The sequence below is a fragment of the Anolis carolinensis genome, chromosome 2 (genome assembly GCF_035594765.1).
Source record: "Anolis carolinensis isolate JA03-04 chromosome 2, rAnoCar3.1.pri, whole genome shotgun sequence".
Taxonomy (NCBI): domain Eukaryota; kingdom Metazoa; phylum Chordata; class Lepidosauria; order Squamata; family Dactyloidae; genus Anolis; species Anolis carolinensis.
In genome coordinates, this window is record NC_085842.1 from 152,489,277 (window position 1) to 152,516,059 (window position 26,783).

At 40.8% G+C, this 26,783-nt stretch overlaps 1 protein-coding gene across 3 annotated transcripts in view; it reads left to right on the plus strand.

Annotated features, from left to right (window-relative positions):
• Positions 1–237: 237 nt before the first annotated feature.
• slc39a11 (solute carrier family 39 member 11) overlaps positions 238–26,783 on the plus strand; it is a 432,840-nt gene continuing 406,294 nt past the window's right edge. For all 3 annotated transcript variants that reach the window (XM_062970859.1, XM_062970860.1, XM_062970861.1), the window contains exons 1-3: positions 238–356; positions 5,285–5,417; positions 11,867–11,905. In XM_062970859.1, coding sequence (XP_062826929.1) covers positions 5,310–5,417; positions 11,867–11,905 — 147 coding nt within the window. In that variant the 5' untranslated portion in view covers positions 238–356; positions 5,285–5,309. The remainder of the gene's footprint in view (positions 357–5,284; positions 5,418–11,866; positions 11,906–26,783) is intronic.

Consider the following 26,783-nt stretch of genomic DNA (forward strand, 5'->3'; position numbering starts at 1 on the left):
AGGTGAAGAACTTGTGAAACTACCACTCCCATGATTCCATAGTCTTCCGCAGTTCAAGCGGTGTTAAACTGCATCAGTTCCGCAGTGTGGATGAGTTCCACAGTGCACCTTTAGTCCTCCAGGAAGGGAAATGCTGCTCACGCTGACATTTGCTGTGCCTCCCGCATCACTTCCCACAGCACCACGAGCCGTGTAACACAGAATTTACGCCCATCCCTCCTTGCTGGTTTCTCATTGGCCGAAGAGTTGTAGTGGGTGGGGCTCCGCCTGTTTGAGAGACACGTGTGCAGGCGAACCAGGAAGTGGCTGCCGGAATTGGAGAGCTTGCCTGGGTGGTCCTAGGAGTGGTGCATGTAGTGAGTTAATATTTTTTCAATGGGATGGGTTCTGATTGGAACCAGAAGTTTAAGGCAGGGGGTGCACTGAAAACAAACATCAGGCGAATCTGGCTATTGTTCTGGAATCTGGCATGGTATAGGAATTTATTTTCAAAAGAAAATGAACTGGGATTGCAGCTGGTTAGTTTTAGATCTAAGTGCTTTGGCTGGCAAGTGTGTATATTGCTTTACTCTATGGAATGATTGTGTAAAACTCAGTCCATAGCCTTCGACAACACGATTGTGTAAAAAGTTTATATCAGCCTTGAGTGTGCATTGCACAACGTGGCAAGCAGGCTCATTCATTCATTGGTGTGCAGACTGGTGCCCACATCTTTCAATTATTTTAGAAGGGCATCTACGTTATAATAGTAAAATGCAATTTGACACCACTTGAACTGTGAGGTCTCAATATTATGGAATCCTGTGTGTTGCCGTTTGACAAGGCACCAGCACACTTTGGGAGAGAAGAGTCTGTAAAACTGCAACTCCCAGGATTCTTTAGGATTCTTTAGCACTGAGCCATGGCAGTTAAAGTGGTGTCAAACTGCATTCATTCTACAGTGTAGATGCACCCTGCAAGATTAAAAGTGATGGTAAAGGTACAGATTTTCCCCTGACGTAGAGGACCTCATCACATTAGAGTTTGGATCCACTTTAAATCCACTTTAGGGAGGGGGCTTTAAACAGTTCAGCCAGACTGGTCTTGAGTAAAAGTTCATGAGTAAACCAGTTTTTTTTAAAACCTGAATTTTTTTGGGGGGGGGGGGGGTTGAATCCCTTCTACCCACTTGGCTACAGCCCTTGTTAGTGCTCATCTGCATTTCTAAGAGCCGGCGTTGTCCAAAGACACCTCCAAGGTCATGTGGCCAGCATGACTGCATTGAGTGCCGTTTACCTTCCAGCCAGAGCAGTACCTATCGATCTACTATTGATTTGGATGTTTTCGAACTGCTAGGTTGGCAGAAGCTGGAACTAACAGTGGGAGCTCACCCCGCTCCCCGGATTTGATCTGCCGACCTTTTAGTCAGCAAGTTCAGTAGCTCAGCTATTTAACCCGCTGTACCATAGGTGGCTCCTCAAAGTTATGACAAATCCTATACTTATCTCCTCAGGTATAAGCCATACACAGAGTGGGATGTGGAAAGGACTCTCCTTTTTGGATATACGTTTTCAGGATTGTGAAGAATGTGATATTCTTGATGAATTACACACACAAGAATATTCCCCAAAATTGAAGCTTACATTTTGTTCTGAGGACTAAGCAGTGGACCTTAGTGTTGCAGGCTGAGTATCCTTTATCCAAAATGCTTCGAATCAGAAGCGTTTGGGATTTTGGACTTGGATCCACATACATAATGAGATATCTTGGAAATGAGACCCAAATATAAACATGATATTCATTTAGGTTTTATATACACAACATGCACATGGACCGAAGGAAATAATGATAGGTAAAGGTAAAGGTTTCCCCTGACGTTAAGTCCAGTCATGTCTGACTCTGAGGGTTGGCACTCATCTCCATTTCTAAGCTGAAGAGCCGGCATTGTCCGTAGACACCTCCGAGATCATGTGGCCGGCATGACTGCATGGAGCGCCGTTACCTTCCCGCCGGAGCAGTACCTATTGATCTACTCACATTGGCATGTTTTCGAACTGCTAGGTCGGCAGAAGCTGGAGCTAAGAGCGGGCACTCACTCCGCTCCTGGGATTTGAACCTGCGACCTTTCGGTCTGCAAGTTCAGCAGCTCAGTGCTTTAACACACTTTGCCACCGGGGCTCCAACTGGAAATAATGATAGCAATATTTAAAATAATTTTGTGTATGAAACCGAGGTAGTGTACACTGAATTATCAGAAAGCAAATGTGGATGGTTCTGGATTTTGGAAAACTTTGGATTTCTGGATAAGGGATGCTTAACCTGTATATTTTGATTGTCAATGAGCAGTGTCTGCTGCTGTGTTTCTCTGCCAAGAGCTTGATTTGGCACATGAGTTCTTCTGTTTTCTACTTCTTAATTGCACTTAGTCTTATGTATGAGGATTTCTGAATGTGGTCGATATGGGATGGGATTGTGATTTCAGTATTGGATGATGACCCTTGGACTCCATGATTTGGGCCCGTATTCATCAATGGAAATCCCCTGGGTGTTATTGGGCAAGTAAGAGTTGCTTAGTCTCACAGTATGGCAGTGACAACCACCCACTGAACAAATCTTGCAAGGAAATCTATAGAAAATGATAGCATTAAGTCCAAGTCACAGAAGATGGAATTCAGTGTAAAGAGGAAGAACACACAAATAGAACATATACAATTGGTGGGCAATTGCACACATGCAGTTCTTCTCTTGGAGGACATTGTCACATCTCACCAGCCAGGGACAATGATGGGACATGTAGCTAGATAAATAACCAATACACAGCAAAGGAATCGGGAAGCAATGAATTTGAGTCCTGTTCATCTTTTACATGTCTGTTTAAAGAAATAGGCCGATGGAGAAGGAATTGATGGGACTCAGATCCACATTGTGGGCTCCACTGGACAGGCATACAACCACACAGGCAAAAATTACACAAGGATTGGTGATAAAGCTCCAGCGGAGACACCTTTTCCCCATCATAACCCTTTCAGGAGTGAATTTCCCTTCCGAGGGGTATATTTCCTCTTACTTCCTGTTGTCTCACCGCCATTCTCAATAGTGATTCGTTTGTAAGTTGGATGTAGGTAAATTCTTTAAATCAATATAAAATCACATACATTCTTTAAATCAATATAAAATCACACAAGAATGTGGAAAAGCAATAACAATGCAGCACACATATCCCATTAGGGAAGTGTCTATGTGCCACGTAGTTTGCAAATCCTTGTTTAAATAATAACTTTTTTAAAATCTGCTGGCAGAAAGAGAGGAGGGAAGGATACACACTTGCCTCCTGTGGCAAGGCATTCCCCATTGCTCGGTTCCTGCATCAGTTTCCTTACTTCAGTTGGCCACCTCATACATCCTGGCAGCATGCTCAGTTTCATGTGTGGCCTCTGTACAGGGAAGCTGAATTGGCAGAGAAAGGAGAGTTCACTTGCTTAGAGGCTATTTAGGTGCCTGTTCATCTCTACAAGAGTCCCATATGGAGTACAGTTGGAGTTAGGTAATCTTTGTGTGGGGGAAAAGGAGCCCTGGCTATCATTCCAATCATAATAATAATCATCATCATCAACATCAACATCATCATCATAATTTATTTCTTATATCCCGCTTCCATCTCCCTGAGGGAACTTGAGGCAGCTTACATGGGGACAAAGTCCTAAAAACAACAGTTGACATATACATAAAAACAGTACAAGTTAAAAAATTAAAATTAAATAACCAAGAACAGCACAGTACTCAGCATATTTACTATATCCTGAAAGACTAGCTGTGGGTTTAATAGGAACATTGCAGAGTAAGGGAAAGTCGTCTCTTCAATATGACTTGTCATTCTCTCTATTATTTCTGTAAGTTATGATTATGTTATACAGAATATATGTGGTTAAAGTATTTCCTCATGAATAGCCATGTTGCATGTATGTAACTTGTCCCATTCTAAGACAGAAGGTAGAAGGCAGTTGGAAAATTGGAAGGCTGTTTTAGAGACAGAAGCCACAGCTCTGTGTTTGCAAGACTTGAATAGGGCCGCCAATGATTACAGCTTTTTGAGGACCAACATTCAGAAGGCTGCTATAAGATGACTTTTTTTGTGTCAGGAGTGACTTGAGAAACTGCAAGTGGCTTCTGGTGTGAGAGAATTGGCTGTTTGTAAGGACGTTGCCCAGAGGACACCCGGATGTTTGTTGTTTTACCATCCTTGTGGGAGGCTTTTTTCATGCCCCTGCATGGGGAGCTGGAGCTGACAGTGGGAGCTCACTCGCTCTCCCTGGATTCAAACTGCTGACCTGTCGGTTAGAAGTCCTGTTGGCACAAGAATTTAACCCGTTGCGCCATCAGGGGCTCCATATAAGATCACTTGAGAATCATCAACAACAGCCTTAAGTGGACAGATTCAGTCTCTAAACGGCAGGAAGATGTGTCAGTGTAGATGCATTACATCTCCTGAATGAAATTACAGTGGACCCTTGGTATTCCCCAGGGCTTAGTTTCAGGATCCCCCAAAATGTCAGGGCACCAAAATTTGTGAATGCTCAAGTCTCATTATATGCAATGGCATAGTAAATGGTATCCCTTACCATATATAACATGGCAAAATTAAGATTTACTTTTTGTAGTTAAAAATATTTTCAAGCTGTGGATTGCTGAATATGTGAATGCAGAATCCATGGATACAGAGTTCTAACTGTAAGCCATAAAGGTCTAAATCCAATTACTAGCCCTTATTAGACAAGATCAGTTAAATCACTTGAACTTGCAGAGGTGCTGCTGACTTCTAAGTTCCCTTTGGTTCACTGCATCTGCTTGAAATAAGACAAAATGCCAAATTTTGGCTGGAGTGTTTTATGAGCTTCATTTATCCCCATGCCAATCTTTCAAAGCTGTAATTACTCAGAAATGGGTCTTACTGAGATATCGAAAGGAATTTCCTTTCTAGGAACTGCTCACAGGAATACATTGGCACTACCTTTTTATAACAGAGAAATTGTTCTGAAATTGTGCTGAAAAACGGGTGTGTCTGAGCATTTTCCCAAAGAAGGGTGAGACTTTTACACATATTGCCCCACCGCCTCTTTTATTGAAATACCTCTAGAAATGGGTTTAAGAAAACTAGGTGAATAATTTAATAACCTTAGCATCTGATGAGACCAACGGGTAAGTGGAATCTGTGAAAATCAGGTTGGGAAGTGGTGTGATGCAGTTTTGAATGACTTAGATTTTAATATTGGTGATTGTTTGTCTAATTGCCTTTCCTCTTCCCTAGATCACCAAAACCTGGAGTCCTCAGTATGCTATTGGGATACAGCCCGGTGTCTCAGGCACTTCTAGGAACCTTCTTGACCTGGGGATTGACGGCTGCTGGTGCGGCACTTGTCTTTGTCTTCTCCAGTGGACAGGTGAGTCTTATGCTTCAGTTCACCATTCACAGTGAAAACCAAAAAACAGTGGATGGAGAACCAGTTCACTTGAACTTTAGTCTCACTGGTGGAGATGTGAGTGCATAGTACAAGTATAATTATGGGATACAGAGAAATCAAGGATAAATAATAGTCCCAGAGAAGGAAATAAGTCACGTGTTAAATCAGGAGTGGTAACCATATAATCTTGAACTCCCAACTGTAGCATCCTTTTTTTCCTCACCATGACTTGTGCCATCAAAGACTGATGAAAATTGCTGTCCAGCATCTGGGGAATAACAAGTTTGCCTTGTTATCTGTTTTACATGGGTGGCCTTTTTTGATAATACATTATTATTATTTATTCTGCTTTCCCCCTCTCTAAACGAAGTCTCCTTTATCTCAAATGTTTGGGAGCAGGGGTTTTTCAGATTTTCAATTTTGGAATGCTAATATTAGCATATACTTAGTGAATGAGGAAAAGGGGACTAGCCCTGGGTTTTTCTTCAAAGAGGCTGAACAAAGGGAAGGTACATGGGAAAGATTCAGCTTACACAAGGCCTTCAAAAAGCTGACACCCCAGCAACTTCTCCAGCTGTCAGCACAAATCCTTCCTTCATCCTATGAGATTTCTTCATTATTTCTAGGCTGGATGCAGGGAATGGCTAATGGAGATGCTCTGCACTTGTCTCCTGGCTTGTTTCCAGGATGGCCACTTTGTTATGAGCCACCATCACTGGATGTGTGACTAGCCCCCTTTCTGCAAAGGTGGGAGTAACTGGCAGCCCAAAAACAAATAAATCGATATTTGGAGTATTCTAGATTTCTGGATAAGGGAATGTGAACCTGTTCTGAGACTTGAGACTTACAAAATAGTAGCTCCAATATAGATGAAAACCTGCTGAAAATATTGAACTAAACAATACATATATAAAACCATTTCAAAATGAGACAGAATCTAAAATATATATTTCTTAGAGATATTACTTTCCAAGTTTTATTCTTCATAGAGACCTGTAAGCATAACCAAGTTAGTCTGTTATAGCAAATACAGTGCTATTGCCATCATAGAGACTGACAGGTTTATTGTGGTGTCAGCTTCAACCCAGAAGATTTTTCATAATTTGGAAGTAGCTTCTGCCAGGTTTTTGTTGTTGTTGTTATGGCTTCATCTCCATTCTCCTGAATAAAAGAAACTCAGCTTCTGTTGGAACAGCTTCCTTTCAATTTCCAAATAAATTGTTTTTCCCTTTGGCTTTTGAAAAACATATGGCAGTTCATCTCAACAGAGCCCATTCTTGAGAACCTTTGATCCTTTTGACAATACAGACAAGAAGTTCCAAGAAGCTGCTGGCTAATGACATTCTGGTTTTTAATCTTAACCTTATTGTAAAGTGTAACTTCACTTGCTATAATGGTAGGGAAAGTGCAGTTTTTTAAAAGATATATTAATTTTTATTTACATACATTAATAACTTACAGTGAAACAGAACACGAAACAGTGAACATTTTACAAACAACAACCCCCAAGGCCTGAACAAGTATCATTTCATTTACCATAAAATTTATAATTCAACCATTAAACCAATGTCATATCCAAAATTCCTGACCAACAGGGTTATATTGTTTACCTTTTTCACTTTCTAGAACATATTTAATGAAAACTGACCAGTATAAATCAAAATCAGATCTTCCCCTGAACAGGGAAGGAGCTGTTTGTAGGCAACATAGTAAAGCTATTTTGAGGTCCCAAGACTTCCCCAGTGGTCCCTTTTTAAAGCAGCTCCCTGACCCAGGAAGCCATGGCTTAGCAGGATTAACTTGGAATGTAATATTCCTGACCTCTCTTTTTGGGTATAAGCCAGACAGTGAAAAAAACTGACAGGCAGGAAATCAAGTCGTTTGTTCTAGAACAAATCAGGTCAAAACAGTCTCTAAAAGCAAAGAGAACTAAACTAAGTTTGTTACAGTTTGGACATATAAGATAATATGACTCATAGCAAAATAACATAATCCTTTGTAAAGTGGAAGGAGGTAGAAAAAGCAGAAAGGTGTAGGTGAATTGATTCAGTCAGAGAAGCCATGGTACTGAATTTGCCAGACCTGTGTAGGCAGTTGATGATTAGACGCTCCTTTTTAAAAAAATTCATTATTATGGTGTGCCTTCATTTCTGACTAGTGGTAACCTTATGTTTTTTGAGGTGGACAAGATTTGTTCAAAGTGGGTTTATCTTTGCCTTCCTCTGAGGCCCCTTCTACACTGCCATATAATCCAGTTTGTGATCCAGATTATCTGCTTTGAACCAGATTGTCTGACACTGTAGACTCATATAATCCAATTCAAAGGCAGTATAGACCTCAGGCTGGGTCTATACTGCCATATTATCCAATACCTAATCTCGGATAAGATACTGGGTAATATGGCAGTATAGACTTAGCCTGAGGCTGAGAACGTGTGGCTTATCAAAGTTTGTGTTCTGTATATATTTAAGATTTCAATATTAATGCCAAAATACATAGTATGATTTTACATAGGATTTGTGCTACTGTAGAACCATAAAGACAAATATCACTTAAGTAAAAACATTAAATATTAAATAACAAAAAATAAAATAAAATAAGGTGCAAACACTAAACTAATCTAGAAATCTGCTATTGCAACACATGCAATGATGTGGTTTAAAACCAGTATTAGGTTAGGACTAAGTATGTTCCAGTCTAGTTGGAATACATTAAGGTCATTCCAGAAGTGTGTTTAAGAACTGGTCCAAGAGTCCAGAAGAGCCTGGACTCCCAATGTGACTATCACTCCACTTTCTTTGCTATCATGGCCAGACCCTGTTCTGAAGAGTCCTAGTCCAACACTCCCTGGATTTTTTTTTCAATTATAGGGTTACAGTTATTTGCAATCAACCTGATGGGAAATAATAACAGTCACAAGTGTTTTAAAGGAAATTCTCCTTTTTTTCCTTTGGCTGGCTGGTATTCGTCTCAGCTTCCTAATTCTTATTAGGACTGGGTGGTGAAGATGTGCCAGTTTGGTGGAATAAGTCCTTAAAATAATAGATGTGCGGGCAGATCATTAATCTGTTCTTGCTTGGAAGAAAGGAGTACTAAATTTAAGAGATCTTCACTGAAGCAGTTCATATTCGCAGGAGCTTTTGTGTTTCTAATTAAACTTTTTCCACTTAAAAGCACAGAAACATCTACTTTGTTATTTGCATATTTATATCCTGTGAGCCATCCAGAAGCAGCTTTCAATGTGTTTATAATAGTCATTAAATAATTTTCTAAAAAAAAAGAAGATGAAGGATTATAATTACACAAACCAAGCCTCAGAGTTAAAAAGAAAACCTGGTACAGCTCATATATAGTCCTAGACAAGTTTACTCTAAAGTAGGTTCCACTAAGCTAAATCAGGCTTTAAGCTTTGTTAGGAGTGTATTGTAAAGGTGCATTGTATTAGACACACACTTAATAAATGTTTCTCTGTTCCCAAAAAGTTATTACAACTGTCTGGTATTTCCATGACTTCATAGTATGCGTATTGAGAGACTTTGTTGGATACGAAGGACTTTCCTATATCTGAGGGTATACAAATAATTTTAACACATACGCAAGCTTGTCCCTGTTATGTAAAATACTTTGTCAAGCTCCATTGATGGCATAAACAAATTTTTTCGTGTCAGGGGTGACTTGAGAAACTGCAAGTTGTTTCTGGTGTGAGAGAATTGGCTGTTTGCAGGACGCTGCCCAGGGGACGCCAGGATGTTTTGATGTTTTACCATCCTTGTGGGAGGCTTCTCTCATGTCCCCACATGGGGAGCTGGAGCTGACAGAGGGAGCTCATCCACGCTCTCCCTGGATTTGAACCGCCAACCTTCAGGCTAGCAGTCCTGCCGGCAGAAGGGTTTAAGCCACTGCGCCACTGGGGACTCTTAGGCGTAAACTAATGACTGGGTAGATTTGAAACCATAAATTGTTCTGTCTTATGTTTAAAACAGAGTGTGTAGAATGGAGTCTTTATTGCATTCAGCTGCGAGTTATGTGTAGAGAGAACAAATAATACATATATACAATCGGCCCTCCATATTCACAGATTCAACTGCCCATGGCTTGAAAATATTAAGGAAAACAAAAATCTTGAATTTGCCATTTTATATAGGGGACACCCTTATAGTATATCTATATATATAAAAGAGTGATGGCATCAGGGCAGTGGACAAAACAACAAAACTACAGGCCCCCCAACCTCTAAATTTGACAACACAACCCATCATCCATGGCTCTAGGTTGATACAACAAAAATAAAAGAAAAATAAAGTCCTAATTAGAGGGAGAGCAAAAATTGTTTTTATCCAATTGCTGCCAGTTACAAGGCTAAGTTCTGCCTACTTGGTCTCCTAGCAACATACTCAGCCCAGGGGACAGGCACAGTTAGGCCTCACTTAGGCCTCTCCCACAGATTATCTAATTTGCACTGGATTATATGGCAGTGTAGACTCAAGGCCCTTCCACACAGCTATATAACCCATTTATAATCTTATATTATCTGCTTGGCACTGGATTATCTTGACTCCACACTGCCATATACAGTAGAGTCTCACTAATCCAAGCCTCGCTTAGCCAAGCCTCTGGATAATCCAAGCCATTTCTGTAGTCAATGTTTTCAATATATCGTGATATTTTGGTGCTAAATTTGTAAATACAGTAATTACAACATAACATTACTGCGTATTGAACTACTTTTTCTGTCAAATTTGTTGTATAACGTGAAGTTTTGGTGATTAATTTGTAAAATCATAACCTAATTTTATGTTTAATAGGCTTTTCCTTAATCCCTTCTTATTATCCAAGATATTTGCTTATCCAAGCTTCTGCCGGCCCGTTTAGCTCGGATAAGTGAGACTCTACTGTAATCCACTTCAGTGTGCATTTTATATAGCTGTGAAGAATGGGGCCTCATATAATCCAGTTCTAAGCAGATAATATAAGATTATAAATATACAGTAGAGTCTCACTTATCCAACATAAACAGGCCGGCAGAACGTTGGATAAGTGAATATGTTGGATAATAAGAAGGGATTCAGAAAAAGCCTATTAAACATCAAATTAGGTAATGATTATACAAATTAAGCACCAAACATCATGTTATACAACAAATTGTATAACCCAATTCTGCCATGCAGGACACAAGCCAAGCACTCCCAACAGATGGCCACCCAGCCTCTCAATACTAATAATACTAATAATAATAATAATAATAATAATAATAATAATAATAATAATATCATCATACAATCCTAAGGTTTGGAGTGACCCCTAAGGATCATCCACATCAACTTCCTTCTACCATGCAGGAGGACACAATCCAAGTACTCCTGACAGATGGCCATCCACCACTACCTCAACAATTTCTCACCAGCACCACCAGACAACGCCACAGCAACGCGTGGCCGGGCACAGCTAGTTGTTGTATATAATGGGAATTGAGCATCCATGGATGTTGGTATCCATGTGTGATCCTGGAACCAAACTCCAGCAGATACGAAGAACTCATTGCATGTAAAAAGAAGCACAGAAACACATCAAATGCATTATACAGGATGAACTAATATTGGAAAAGCCTCGGTGATGTGTGGTTGGAAGCATAACAAGGGGAGATACAGATACATGTTGACACCAAAGATACTTCATTGCATCTTCAATTCTTCTTCAGACATAGGTGTTGACTCAAATGACATGGTACAAAATACAGCTTGATGATACAATCCAATTGTTCTGTTTAGAAGAGCTCTTTTGTAGGCATTATAACTGTGAAGTGTTTTTTCTTGGAATGTTGATGTTTGAAAAAGAGCTCTGTTATGTTCTGTCATTTTGAATATTGTTGATTGTGCAAAGGGGTTTTGTGAATATGCATGTGTATAGTGGGGTATTGGTATCTGCTGGAGTTTAATTCCACCAAGATTTTTGGATGCCCAAGTTCCATTGTGCACTACAGCAAAGTAAATGTCCCTTATATAACTTGGCAAAAATCAATGTTTTTTTTTTAATTTTTAAAAATATTTTCAAACTATGGATATGGCGTGCTGACTGTATTTAGGGGAGTTGATCTGGAGAGCTGAGCTGAAAGCCCTACTCCGTCGTGGATTCCCATATGAGTCTCAAGCTTTTTACTTGTTAGGTGGGAATACAGTAAGCATCTCACACAATGTTGGATGCTCGAGCAAATCAGAGTGAGGTTGAAAAGAAAATATTCAAGAGCTAGGTTTCCTGTCCTATCCACAACTGAACATGTGCAGCTTTGTGTTACACGTGTCTTGATATTTCTGAACATTATAGCTTAAGTGTTGAGCTGAATTCTGGTTGGGTTTTAAACTCTGGACACAGTAAGGCGCCCAGTCTTGTCTTTTATAGCAATTTCTAATCTTGAGTTCTTTAATTTGCAGAGACGGATCCTGGATGGCAGTCTGGGTTTTGCAGCAGGGGTAAGTAGCACACCTTTGTTTCTCTTAATTTACATTGCTTGCTGTCCTTATCATTTCTCCTCAGTTACTAGCTGTGCTTCATTTGTTTGCCTTATTGTGTTAGCATTTCTTGCATAAGTCCATGAGAGCTAATTATTCCTGCGTGAGATATCAGAAGGACTTGGGCAACATTTGTCATGCTCTGCCTTGAGCTGGTACCTCCTGCGGGAGAAGTGAGGTAAATGTCAGTGTTGTGTGAGCAATTTTTTTTTTGTTTCTGATACTGAGTAGTGCATTACTGGTGACCAGTTTCAGTGCTTTTTTACTTGAGGAATAACTTTACCTCTGGTACACCTTATTTCTTCTAAAATTTCAAGAGAAGAATTTGACTTTTCAATCTGTAAGAAATAATAGATCAGTTGTCGAAGCCTTCATGGCTGGAGATGTTACATTTATGGAAGTCTGTGAAAAATTTTGTGTTTGGAGTTGTTTTTCCAGGAGAAAGAAAAAGGACAAAATGATATGCATTACTTTCTTTTCAAATCTTGACTGGCTGTATATTCTCAGCTGGAATGGAATCAATTTAAAGGCTTTAGAAAAGATTAATCAAATATTGAAGCCATCATGTGTTACTGGGGTAAAGTAAGCCTTATCAATGGTTAAATGGCTTTGGCAAATCCACCCCATTGACTTGCAGTTTATTAGTCTGAGATAGCACACTTTTACCTGTTAGATTGAGTCAAAGCATAAATCTTAGCCCAGTCATAGAATCAATAGTGTTGGAAGAGACCTCATGGGCCATCCAGTCCAACCCCCTGCCAAGTGGCAGGAAATCGCGTTCAAAGCACCCTTGACAGATGGCCAGTGATTAAGAAGCCAAGGTCTTACAAAGAAGGCCTTGCTTTGCAAAGAGCAATTTCATTGTAATCTTCTAGAAGTCATGGGAAATGCAAAAAAAAAAAAAATGCAGTTAACATACCCCTGCCCCCCTCCCCAACTAGACTGGAAGTGAGGACATGTGAGCTGAGATGTTCCCACTACAAGACAGATGGTCTCATGCCCTTATCTCTTGGACTGTTGATCTAAACTCACTTGGGAAGCTTAGCTGTACTGATTATAAAATAAAACTCCCATGTCCCTTTCAGCTGTATATCAGTGCCCTGGGCGATCCTGGCAACTTCTCCTAGAAGCCATTTCCCCAGGACACTGTAATTAAACATGAAAACTCATTGTTACAACAATACTGTATAACTGGTCCCTAGCTGTAGGCTTTGACTGGGGCCACAGATATACGCAACATATGCGTAGCTAGCTGCCTTCCCTGTGATTCTTACAAAACTACTAGAGTGAAAGGCAAGGTAACTGCCTTATTTCACTTACAGTATTTCATTTTTAGCTCATGGCAGTAAATAAGACCTTCGTTTCTCTTTCATGTCAACAGATGATTTCCCTTTCTTTCTCTGTTTTCCATTTTAATAAGTATCCTTAGTTTTCTGAGAACTAGAGACTACTGTGGTATTGAGAGCGTATGACTCACAGAGTCAACTGAGGCTGATTGCAAGCATGTCTGTCATGAGACATAGGGTGCAGCTATGACACCACTTTAACTGCCATCACTCAATGCAATTTGTAATTTTACAAAATCTTTAGCCTACTCTGCCAAAAAGTGCTCAGTATTTCATAGCATCAAGGTATGGCAATGGTGTCAAATTGCATTCATTCTACAGTATAGATCAGGCATGGGCAAACTTCAGCCCTCCAAGTGTTTTGGACTTCAACTCCCACAATTTCCAAAAGCCAGTAGGCTGTTAGGAATGGTGGGAGTTGAAGTCCAAAACACCTGGAGGGCTGAAGTTTGCCCGTACCCGGTGTAGATGCATCCGTAGAGCAGTGGTTCTCAATCTGTGGGTTCCCAGATGTTTTGGCCTTCAACTCCCAGAAATCCTAACAGTTGGTAAACTGGACAAGATTTCTGGGAGTTAAAGGCCAAAACACCTGGGAACCCACAGGTTGGGAACCACTGCCATAGAGGAAGCTGATCTCAGAGGAATCTACTGTGTATAAGGTAAAGGTTTCCTCTGACATTAAGTTCAGTCGAAACCGACTCTGGGGGTTGGTGCTCATCTCCATTTCTAAGCCGAAGAGCCAGCATTGTCCATAGACATCTCCAGGTCATGTGGCTGGCATGACTGCATGGAGCGCCATTACCTTCCCGCCGGAGCAGTACCTATTGATCTACTCACATTTGCATGTTTTCGAACTGCTAGGTTGGCAGGAGCTGGGGCTAACAGCGGGCGCTCATTCCGCTCCTGGAATTTGAACCTGGGACCTTTTGGTCCGCAAGTTCAGCAGCTCAGCGCTTTAACACACTGTGTATACTCAGGTATAAATGCGTCTCATGTATAAGTTGAGGGTAGGTTTTGGGGCCAAAATTATGAATGTTGATGTGATCCATGGATAAGCTGGGGATCATTCCACAGAGAAGGGTCAGCACCAATGCTGGCTCAGGTGCCAGATGCCTCTGGCTGCGACTTCTGTTTCTGCAACCAGACATTCAAAGAGGCCAGAAATTGTTCCATGATGTGAAGGGGCTTAGTGCTTCTTTTAGGTTTCCCAAGATGGACTAAGATCATTTTTTTAAAAAATAAGAGTTAAAGTACAATATTCACATTGACCCATGAAAACACTGACCCAAGGTTTTTGGATTGATTTTTTGATTCAAAGTTCTAGTTTTCTACCTGAAGTATATAGGACAAGTCTTCCACTGTAGTTTGCTGCTCCTTGAATCCCTGTGAGCTGAGAAGGTACTCGGAAACCACATCCTTTGTCATGAAATGTTGGGTCAGTTAGTAATGGGGAAAGCAGATGAACAGTGTTCTGCAGTTTGCATGTGAGTCTGAGAGCGAGAAAGCACATTGACAACATATTACCGGTGTGTCTCAGTGTGTGTGTAACTCTGGCATTGCTTAGCAATGCAGATTTCTTTGTAACAGTTCTATGGATTCTGAGTTGTGCACCCTAGGGGTATTAATTAGTCAAAATATAACGTTATGCTTTTGGGACTGTGGTTTTGACATATAAGTATAAACACCTTGTATTGTAGTCAGCTAATACTTAAAATATTAGCAATGATGGGAGATGTAACTTGCATGTTTTTGCATCCTCAGGCAGCTTTTCCAAAGAGAAAAATGAATAAAGCAATGAGTTACAATTGAAAACTAAACAGCATTGTGAAAAACAAAAATGATCTAGTTTTAGAAATACACATTTTACAGTAATGAACTCAGCAATTATTACATAGTTAAGAGGGAAACACAGAGAGAGTCATGTCTTAATATCTAAAGTTGATATCTTCTGTGGTTCATTGTTGTCAACTTCTACAGAAAGTACATTTAACTGAGAAAACCCCCACTGTATATGTAAACTGCTGGTGTTGTAATAATTATATTAAACTATACATATTTATTTATACAATCATAGAATAATGAATCATTTCCGTAATAATGCATCAGAATAATAGCATATGCTTGGAACCTCCACATTGACCTTCATGAATTTCCAAAAATAAAACATACATTTGACTAAAACAGCTTTCAAATTTTTGTTTCTTGATTTATGGGGGTATATTTTCAAATATGCAAACATATTTCATTTGATGCAGAAAGTGAAGGAATCTGAGGCAAAAGGAGACAGATAGTGTGCTACAAAAAGGCTTTGTCGTGTGTCATATGTGACACCAATATGTCTGGAACATTCCTGGACCAGATTAAATTGCTAGATTTGTTGCGTGCTCTGCAGCAATGGTATTTTCTTAAATGTGCTGCTGGTTTAATAATCCATAAAATAACCATAGCAATTGCCTTTGTTACCTTCTGAACCATAGTACGTAGATTTTGGAGTACTTCAGTTTGCTGTTAACATTATGATTTTAGAACATTGCTTTAAGAACTGTTTTGCTTATTGTTTTTGCAGAAGAAAATATTCTTTTTTTTTCCAGCCTTCCTATCGCTACAGAGGCTTCATAGGTTTTTTTCGTGTCAGGAGCAACTTGAGTCGCTTCTGGAGTGAGAGAACTGGCCGTCTGCAAGGACGTTGCCCAGGGGACGCCCAGATGTTTTGATGTTTTTACCATCCTTGTGGGAAGCTTCTCTCATGTCCCCACATGGAGCTGGAGCTGATAAAGGGAGCTCATCCACACTCTCCCCAGGTGGGATTCGAACCTGGCAGCTTTCAGGTCAGCAACCCAACCTTCAAGTCACTTAGTCCACTATGCCATCTGGGGGCTCCGCTTCATAGGTTAGACCAGGGGTCCTCAAACTTTTCAAGTGGAGGACCGATTCACAGTCCCTCAGACTGTTGGGGGCCAGACTAGGATGAAATAGTCCAAAATTAGGATTGTTGTTGTTAAGTACCTTCAAGTCATTTCAGACTTAGGTCAACCCTAAGTCTAAAGTTTAGGACAGAGGCCAGGTCAATTACCTTGGAGGACCTTAGTTTGGGGACACCTGATCTAGATGATCTCATAAGACCATAGGTAAGCAAAGATACCTCCAAAGACCATCTAGATGGTCTCATAAGACCATAGGTAAGGAAAGGGACCCTCAAAGGCCACCTAGATTATCTCATCAGGCCATCAGAAGACCATAGATAAGGAAAGGGACCCTCAAGGACCATCTAGATGGTTTCATAAGACCATAGGTAAGGAAAGGGCCCCCAAAGGCCATCTAGACAATCTCATAAAACCATAGGTAAGAAAAAGGACCCTCAAAGGCCATCTAGACAGTCTCATAGGACCATAGGTAAGGAAAGTGACCTCCAAAAGCCATCTAGATGGTCTCATAAGGCCATAGCTAAACAAAGAGATCTTCAAAGACCAACTAGATGATCTCATAAGGCCATAAGTAAGCAAAGAGACCTCCAAAGACCAGGTAGACTTAGTTCAACCCTAAGTCTAAAGTTGAGGACAGGGGCCAGGTAAAGGACTTGGAGGGCCGCATCCGGCCCACAGGCCTTAGTTTGGGGACCCCTGGGTTAGATCAATGAATCAGACCTCTGCTAGTTTTCCCAATCTTCAATCAAAGTGCAACAAACCTTTACCGAAAAAGTCAATTAAATGTTCAACACTTCTCTGTAAAAAACCCATTTTCAATACAACGAAGTGATGGTGTGTGCTTTATTTATCAATATAGCTCTTTGGGGAACATTATTTCCCTGTCAAGAAACCTTGTTTGCCTCTTTGAGAGATCTTTTGGAAAACAGGTTCATTCCTCAGCCCTTTCAAACAATCATCTAAATCTAAAGTGGACCCCTGAATTAATGCTTGAATTTTAAGTACACATATATAAATGTCTTTTATTTTTTTAATTGGATTGTGTAAGTAGCATATAAGTGTCTCCATTATATTACAGCAGAATTCAAGCAACAAAATCAATACATACATGTAAAGGAGATTACATACGTTTCTGGTATAACTTAGTTTCTACTCCTTTCTAATTCCATCTTAGTCTCCTACTTATATCTTCCTCCTTATTTTCTGCCCGCTTCCTTCTCCATCTCTCTCCTGAAACATTTGTGATTCAATTTGGCTTTTATTCTAAGTTGTGGATCGTGACCCAGTTCCCCTTATTATTTCTGTATATATATATTTCCTTTCAGTGATATAATCTTGTAGCATGTAGTTAGCTAGATATAGATACCATTTTTTATTTCCTTTTTTTGTATTCTTTGCACCCCAGCGTAACTGTTGCTTGTGCTGCTCCTCGTATATATTTTATAATATTTGCCCAATCTGTATTGCAATCTTTTCCTTCCATTTTTGTGGTAAGAAAGTTTTATTTTTAGCCTGGATGTTTCTTCCATTTCACTCTTTATTTTCCTATAAAATTTTTGTGCTTTGTCACATTCCCTCCACATATGCATAAAGGTTCCAGTTCCACCACATTTGTGCCAACATAATTTTGTTGTATTTTTGGTAATATGGGTAATTGGTATGGGGTTCTGTACGATTTTGTCAGTATTTTCCATTATAGTTCCTTAATTCTTAGATGTTTTAAGTTTTTTTAATTGAGTTGATCCACAAATCAATATTGTTCTGATTGCTATTTACTTCATTTTCCCATACCTCAATCAGTGTACGGTATTCCCCCGCTACTTCGCGGTTCACTTTTCGTGGACTTGCTGTTTTACGGGTTTTCTCAGATGCTTCTGGGACAAGGCCACACAGCCCTCCCTCCCTTGCAGGCACAAAAGGGCCCCAGCTGAGGCATGCGGCCTGTCCTGTCGTGTCCTCCTCAGCCTCTCGTAGGCAGCGCCATTAGGCCTGGCCTGCGCCTCATCGCCTCAAAAACCACCACAAAGGAGGGCCTGGCTCCGAGGGCCCACACCAGCCGAGCGGCAGGCCTCTTTCCTCCCCCACTCCAGCTGGATCCCTGAGGGCCCCATTCTGGACGGTGTCACCGCACATGGCACTGTTCCTGCTGCCGTCACCTCTCTGCCCGTGCACCGCCACTAACGCTTCGTGTGCACCCCACCGCTGCTGCCAACACTCTGTGCATGCTCCCCGCCACCACCGGCAACATTCTGCGCACATGCGCCCTGTTGCTGCCACTGCTCCGCGCACGCCCCCCACCACTGCCAACACTCCACGCCTGCCCCACCACCACCATCAACGCTCTGTGCATGTGTGCCCCACCTCCACCAAATCAGACAAATCAGATAGATATAGATAGATATAGATAGATAGATAGATAGATAGATAGATAGATAGACAAATCAGAATAGCTATGTGTGTATTCAGCTATTCTGATTTGTCTGTCTATCTATCTATCTATCTATCTATCTATCTATCTATCTATCTATATCTATCTGATTTGTCTGTCTATCTATCTATGCCCCCAGATGGCGTAGTGAACTAAGTGACTTGAAGGTTGGGTTACTGACCTGAAAGCTGCCAGGTTTGAATCCCACTCGGGGAGAGCACGGATGAGCTCCCTCTATCAGCTCCAGCTCCATGCGGGGACATGAGAGAAGCCTCCCACAAGGATGGTAAAAACATCAAAACATCTGGGCGTCTCCTGGGCAACGTCCTTGAGACGGCCAATACTCTCACTCCAGAAGCGACTCAAGTTGCTCCTGACACGAAAAAAAAAATCTCCTTAAAAGAAGAGCTGGGCAAGTATAATGTAGTTTTGTTGTTGTTGAGTGATGCACTTCCTCAGGAGTAATATGTTGGAGGCAACTTTCTGACAGTGGGCACAGATGAAGCTATGTCAGTAGAGTCAAAGCAAAAATGTGGATTGATCTAATCCCTTTTCACCTCTTTTTTCTGACTCCCCTTCATATCTTTTATCTAACTCCTCATTTTCTCATCCTCCTTTCTTGTATAAGTCTGCTTGGAAAAGGACAGAGGTCTGAACTGATTACTTGTGTGTGGTGAGTGGGCCTGAAATTAGGCTAAGAGCTACATAAAAGTGGATTGAGGCCCACATGGGATTTAAGAGCTGCAGGATTCCTGTGCTGCTTAAAAGCATTTTCAGTGACAGGAGCAACTGACGTAAAGCAACAGTTCACTGCAATCATAAATGATTAGTAACAGGTAGCCGAAAATTCAGGCTAGATCTTCTGAAAGTCAACATAAAGCTGCTGTTTGCTATCAGCATCAACTGTTCTAAGGAGAGCAGCCATAACTTTCTTCATGTGAGATTCCACAGAAAAGGACCATTATCAAGAAGGTCATGGAATTAGTCTCTCCTTGCTGATGCTAAGATAGATGGGGGATTTGAAACAGAACAACTGTTGCTAATTTTAAAGCAAAAATGTGTGTTTGTATGCATCTGCATTCATGGAATGTATGAGATGGGGTGTGTGAAAGACCATTTCATATAAGCATTGACACAAGGGCACCTAATTCAACTCCCTGCCATCCAGAAGGAGGAGGAGGACCATCATCAACATCACCACCACCACCATTTCTAACGCACCTCTCCTCAAGGGTTGAGGAGGGGTACAACATAACTAAAATACTGTTGCACCCCTAGGCTGCAGGGGCACCTCAAAACCACTAGAGCCCCAGAATATAAGGAAACAAGCTGTTTGTTGTAGATTATATGCAAGCAGTAGCAAATCAAAGTTCAAAGTCAATAAGAACAAAGTACTTGAGAATCTTGTAATAATAATAATATAAAACTTTATTTATACCCCGCCACCATCTCCCCGCAGGGACTCGTGGGGCAGAGGCCCAAACAACATAGGACAAAACATAGGCAACATAATACAAATCACACTATAAAAAGATAAAACAGTAATACAGTATATCAATTAAAACAAAAATACAGGATAAAAATTGCATTTAAGACACATAAATGGTAAAATCGTAATAAATACGGGATAGATTATTAAAAACCCTCTGGGGTTGATTAATGACTGTATCTCCAAAGGCCTGCCGAAACATCCAAAGTCTTCAGTTGTTTCCTGAAGGAAGGTAGAGAGGGAGCCAACCTAATCTCCCTGGGGAGGGAGTTCCAGAGTCGGGGAGCCACGGCTGAGAAGGCCCTCTTGTAGGAAGAGTCTATAAAAGTCACACAGAAGAACAGAGTCCAAACAGGATATCAAAGTTAATCCAAACAAAGTATCAAAGTTAGTTCAAGCAAGGTATTGAAGTTAGTTCAAGGCACAGGATCAAACTGGAACACAGGAGACAAAACTGGAACACAGGAGACAAAACTAGAACACAGGAAACAACACTCCAAGATTAGTCCAAGGAATAGGATCAATGCTGAACACAAGGCAGGATCTTGGCTGGAACAGAAATCCAAACTGCAAATTACTGGAATACCAACTGGATACACAAAAATCCCCCTAAGCAAGGACAAGACTGGAACAAGAATCAATGAACAAGGCTGCAAGAATTAACATGGAATTTCACAGGAACATGGAGCATGAAGCAGAGATATCTCTCTCTCTTGATGAGCAAAGTTGCCACCTCTGAGTCTGTCACAGAACACAGTTTCTCTTAAAGGTAAACTCAAGGCCTTTTGCTGTGGAATTATTTTTTCTCAATAGCAATCTCTGACTGTGCCGAAAACCCTCCCGTTCTCTCCTCTGCTGATAAATCACTTTCCTTCAGTCAAGCTCATTAGCCTTATCACAACTAGAATCCTCATTAGAATGCCCATCTGGCAATGGAAAGCCCAACCTTGACTCCTTCAAGGAATGCAGTTCAAGCTGTCGGCCTGGAACCATTGTGTGCCTGTTCCCAGAATCCTCCAAACCAAACTCTGGCTGGCCTGCGACAACAGTTTCCTCCAATTCTGGCTGCATAGGACTCTCAGGCTCCAACCCAGAGTCTCTTGGCAAGGCAGGTGCAGGAGGAATCACAGAGTCAGGAGTAGGAACAATAATTACAGGTTGAACAGGCCCAACCTCAGGCTGGGCTACAACAAATACATTGATAAAACCATTAAACACCAATATATTAAAACACATTTAAATAATTCATACCAATGAAATGGAACTTTATAATTTATAGTTTAAAATTGGCTGGGTACTCTTGAAAGATATCTATCCAATCTCTGTTTAAAGACCTCAAAGTAAGGCAATCCTGCCTCTATGCTATTCTGTTTTGTTAAGATTAACTGGCTTCATTTGAATGTTTTAATTCATTTGCCTTTCTGGCATAGATGGCAGATCCCCCCCCCCCCCAGTCCATTTGGGTAACCTTCCAGGATGTCTTCCAGAAAGGAAGATTGACTAGAAATCTGTGTAGGAGCTCCCTGATGAGCATGTTTTCTAACACAGTTAAGGCTTGTTTCTGGATCACGTATTGGCTCTTTATCTTTTTTCTTGTAACAGATGCAGCTGCAAGGCATCTTTTCAACTTCTCATTCAGGTTTTGGCAGGCTGCTAATGGATAAGTGAATCTCTGTAGCAGAGATTACACATGAATATCAATTATACAGCAAGTGTCTGTTGCTACTTGGCCAACAGAGTGTGTATGTTGTCCAAATTATGACCACTTAATCTTAACCTGTGTTATTTGGTGGAGGACCTTGAAGGAATCCAGGTTTGAATCAGCAGCATTGAAAACATCTAGAGCTTCTATACACAAAAGTACTTCCTTCATGACACCATTTAAAATTTCACAGTTGAAAACCAGGACATATATGGCCAAGTAACATCAGATTGTGTTCAAGATGACAAAAGTTATTAATGAAGAGCAACACAGACACTGCAACAGTTTGGTTTTGCCTGAGTTCACCAGGAAGGGCAAGATTCTGCCCTCTCTTTCTCTCCCTATGTTGAACTAACTAAGTGAGAGCACTACTTTTGTACTTTGAACTCAATTTGTAGTTGTTGATGTAAACTGAACACGGAGGAAAGTAGGAGGAGGAGAGAGAAACTGGGATATTTTAAAAGAGGTTGAAAAGGTGGAATAACACTGATTTGGCAAAGACTGTCCCAATTAATCATTCCATTGAAAAAGTGAGATGATTAATGAAGATAATCCCTGCCGAATTGGCATTATCGGGGGATATTATTTTAAAAACCAACAGATCATTATAGCATCATTTTTGGTGGGACCTATGCATCTGATGCAAATTCATTGGCAAATTCAGTAATTATTTTTCATTACTACTTGATGGTATTTTTCTGACAATGAATAGTCTTATTGCAGTTTTTCAGTTGGCTACCTGTCACTTGGCTGGAGCTGATAGAGGGAGCTCATCCACACTCTCCCCGGCTTGGATTGAACTGGCAACCTTTAGTGGGGAGACTGAAGAGACTACATTTCTATGGAAGATAATATGTGATTCTCCACACATATAAGATTCCTCTGTGGTGTGTTTACCAGTATGATATGGGACAGGATTGTAGTAAAACATCTCCCATGCCACAGTTGTGATTCAGGTATTCCTTCTGAATTCCAGCCTGCCACTGAATGGCAGGGAAACACATCTCTGTTTCTCTCAACTATGTTTTGCATTTATCTTACATTGCTGTTGGTTATTGGATGTTGTCTGTGTTGTATATTGTGTAAAACATATACTAACTTTATTCATTTGTTTTATGCCAGTTGGTGAAGAATCTCTCTTAAAAAACAACAACCCTGAATTAATGTTACCCCTGGAGAGTATCAAGGCTACTTTCCTAATGAAGTTTGGTTATAGCTTGCATGAATTGTGGAAATAAATCACATTCCTAATGCTTCTAGGCTTGATCTCTTATACTGAAAGATATGTTGAATGGTGAAGTTAGATATCTATATTGTACTCTCTTTAACTAAAATGTGGTAGTAAAGGCTGTGTTCACTGACTACTAGCCAAAAGAGTTGTTAGGTAATTATAGAGGAAGGGTGAGAAAAGGAGCAATCCAACATCTCATCTACTGTCTCTGAGTCCTGGCCCTAAGGGAAGATTGGGAGGCTGGCTATGAGAAATGGAGGTTCCAGGATCATATTCATCTTTTCTGATGGACTACAGTAACTCCCAATTTAGTCTGGTAAACTATGGGAGTTAGGCAGGGCCAGCCCCAGGTAATTTTCAAGTGTAAGCAAACAGTATTTTGCCCCCCCCCCCAAAAAAAAAACCAATCACTGAAAAATAAAAAGTAGAAGGTAGAGGTGAATAGAATAGATAAAAGAGTTACCTTACAAACCAGAATTTTATTTACATCATTATGTTCATATAGTTACATTACATAGAATTAACACAAAGCATCGGTTCAGCTACCAAGCACCGGTTCAGGACCTGAACAACCTCCTTAGCAGTATATAAGATGTTTATGAAGCATAAATGAATGTTGTGTTCAGACTTGGGCCCTATCTCCAAAACATGTCACCATGACGTATGTCTGTGGAAAGAGAGGGATTCCAAAATCCTGGGAGCGGGGGAGACCAGCATAATATTGCAACTTCAGAAACCAGATGCAGTTTTGCCTGATGTGATGAGTCATGGGCCATGTAGTCCCGTTCATGGCACTGTAGTCCCAGATGAAGAGGAGAACTTGGGTTTTTCACCGTCTCAGTCAGAATTGGAACCTTCCCAGCCAGATTTGGGAACCTTGCACCTGCAAGAGATTTGTCTTCCAGAAATCTGTCAAACAAGCCCTGAGTCTAAATCTCCTGTGTTTTCTCGCCACAAGTTTTGTAAACAACAGAGAGGAGTTCAAGCGGCCTCTCGTAGGAGTGCTAGGATAGCTGCTAAGAATTCAGCTTATTAAGCCTGCTTTCCATGGGAAACCTTAAGGAGTCATGCATCTGGACTCAGAGATTAGCTTTCGTTTCTGGTTCCCCAGAGAACTGCTCTTTGGTGGGAAAACTAGACCCTATTTAGGTGTTTTACCCACAAAGGGATTTTGCGGAGTCAATTCGTCAGCTACTGGAGTAAGTTGTGTGTGGACAGCGCGCTCCGTTTCCAAGCCTCGTTCCTGTTTCAAGCCTTGTTCCTGATTCCAAGCCTTCGCTCCGTTTCCAAGCCTTCGTTCCCGTTCCAGCCTTGTTTACCTCCACGGACCTTGCCTTGTTTTCCGGATTTTGCCAAGTAATTCCACGGATCTTGTTCTCGCTCCTCGTTCCTTGTTGCCTTGTATTAAGCCTTGTTTCAAGTTATTTCCTAGCCTTGCTCAAGTTCATGGACTAAAGGACCTTGTCATCTCCCCTCACTTTGCCTGGCAAAGTGAGTGTTTCCGTTATTGGATTACAACTTTGGACCTTAATATTTTATATTGGACATTGTTTCTTTGGACTAATTTTGACCTTTCCTGAAAGGTCTACTTCTGAACTATTTCATACACTTGCTTTTATTAACTTTATATATTTCCTTAATAAAGATATTAGATAGATTCTGGCCTCTGTGTATGGTTATTGGTGCTCTGCAGCCTGGGTCGTGACACCTGAATGGCTACTGATGCCAATTCCATTAGGAGATGTGGATGAATTACAAAGGTATAGTCCAGATATTATTACTTCTTGGTGTGATGGTGGTGATTATGTTTCTTGAAAGTGGAGCTGCTACTACTAGATAGATAAAGGGTTTCAGCAGAAATCAATTTAATGTTTGAAATAAGTATCGGTTGTTTAGAAATGGGCGATCACTTGTGGCCCAGTAGGATTATCTTCCAAGGTTAGAGTCTTGGTAGTGAGTCTGTAAGTGATTGTGGAGACCTGGGTCTGCATGGCCTTTAACATTGAGGACATAGATTTCCAATTGTATTTTGTTTTTCCTTTTGAACCAAATAGAATTTTGTTGAATCAGTAAGTCTCTTTTAACCACTTTCTCTGCATCCCAAACAATCCTTTTGTCTATGTCATCCTTTAGGTTTTCTTTTAAATATTTTTGTATCCCCTCCCTCCAATCTTTTTTGGATTTTGGCATGTTTCAAAATATAGTCATTTATTCTCCACAATTTCCTTTCCCACTGTGTCTCCTTTAATTTTAGCAAAACCGTGTTATGATTGGAGAAAACCCTTAGTAATATTTCCACCTTTTCGGTACTAATGGCCAGCTTCTTCGTTACAAAAATGTAATCAATACTAGATGATGTTTTATATTTGTGAGAGTAATATTTCTATTCCCTTCTACCCAAATTGTGTAATCTCCAGGTGTCATATAAACTTCAGTGTTGTAATTCTCCTAACAACATCCCTGGGAGTTAGTTAAAGACCCTAACTAAGATTAGACACAAAGAAAAGGAATTGGAGAACAACAAATTAGATAATAAAAAGAAAATACAACAAGGAGTTGAGGACATAGATTTCCAGATGAAAGGCGGTCATGACAAGGGTTTATCTGATGCACTTTCCTCTTGGCTCTTTTTAACCTTTTGCACTGTATTCATGCTTCTTCAAAAGTCATAGCACTTTTTGTAACAGCTGACCTCCTGTCAGGATACTTGAATGCCAGGGCTTCCCAGTTCTCGGTGTTTATGTCACATTTTTAAAGGTTTATTTTAAACCAATTTTAAAATCACTTGTAGTCCACTGACATTCTATTTTCTCCTTTTGAGCTGAGAATAAAGTAGCTGCTTTGGGAGACAGTGATAAGGCATTCGGATAACACGGCCAGTGCATGTTGGAGGGAGACACAGCTGGAAAGAGACTTGGGAATCTGTGAAATGGAGGAAATCTGCACCTTCCATCATTTTGCAGATCCTTATATCTCACCCCAGCTGGATGAATAACTAGCAGCATCAAAAAAAGGCAACTGGATTACTTACTGCTATTGCTTTCAAAGTTGATGGCGATTATTGAGTTCCCATCTTCAGAAGACTTGGATAGGAAAGGAGTGACTGAGAATCCAGGTGGTGGTGGTGGAAGCAGGTGGGGCGGGGGAAGAAGAGGGGGACTGTTTTTTTTTGCTGGGATTTTTTTCCCCTCCAGGCCAAGAATGGATATGGTTGCCAACAGCCACCACTGCAGCATTACTCACTTCAGCTGGGGGTTGACAGTGGAGGAGCAGCAGGAGCAGAAGCCAGCACCAAGGGCAATGCTTGTGCAAAGTTTGGCTGTGATCTTGACTGCTCAATCTTCCTCCCTACAACTCTTCTCCTTGGGAAGATTGCTGCTGTTCCCGCTGGTGCCCTGTACTATTTTGTATACAGATACCTGTTCTGTATTCCAAAAGCTGAAATACAGAACACTTCTGGTCCCAAGCATGTTGGCTCCTAATCCTGTACTAGGTCACTTCTTTGTTCATCACCTCTTTAAGCATCCTTGAGAAGCTCTTTACTGTAGTGCTGTTCTGTGTCATGTTGACTAGCTAATCAAAGAATGGCACTCGCTCAAGCATCACAGAATTGTTGGGATGGGGGTGTCTTGGACTTGCTGCTCTGCTTTTAAGCATTTCTCCTTTGTCTTCCTGAAAAAGAAGTTAGAATTGATGATGTGTGATGGAACTCCTTGCTG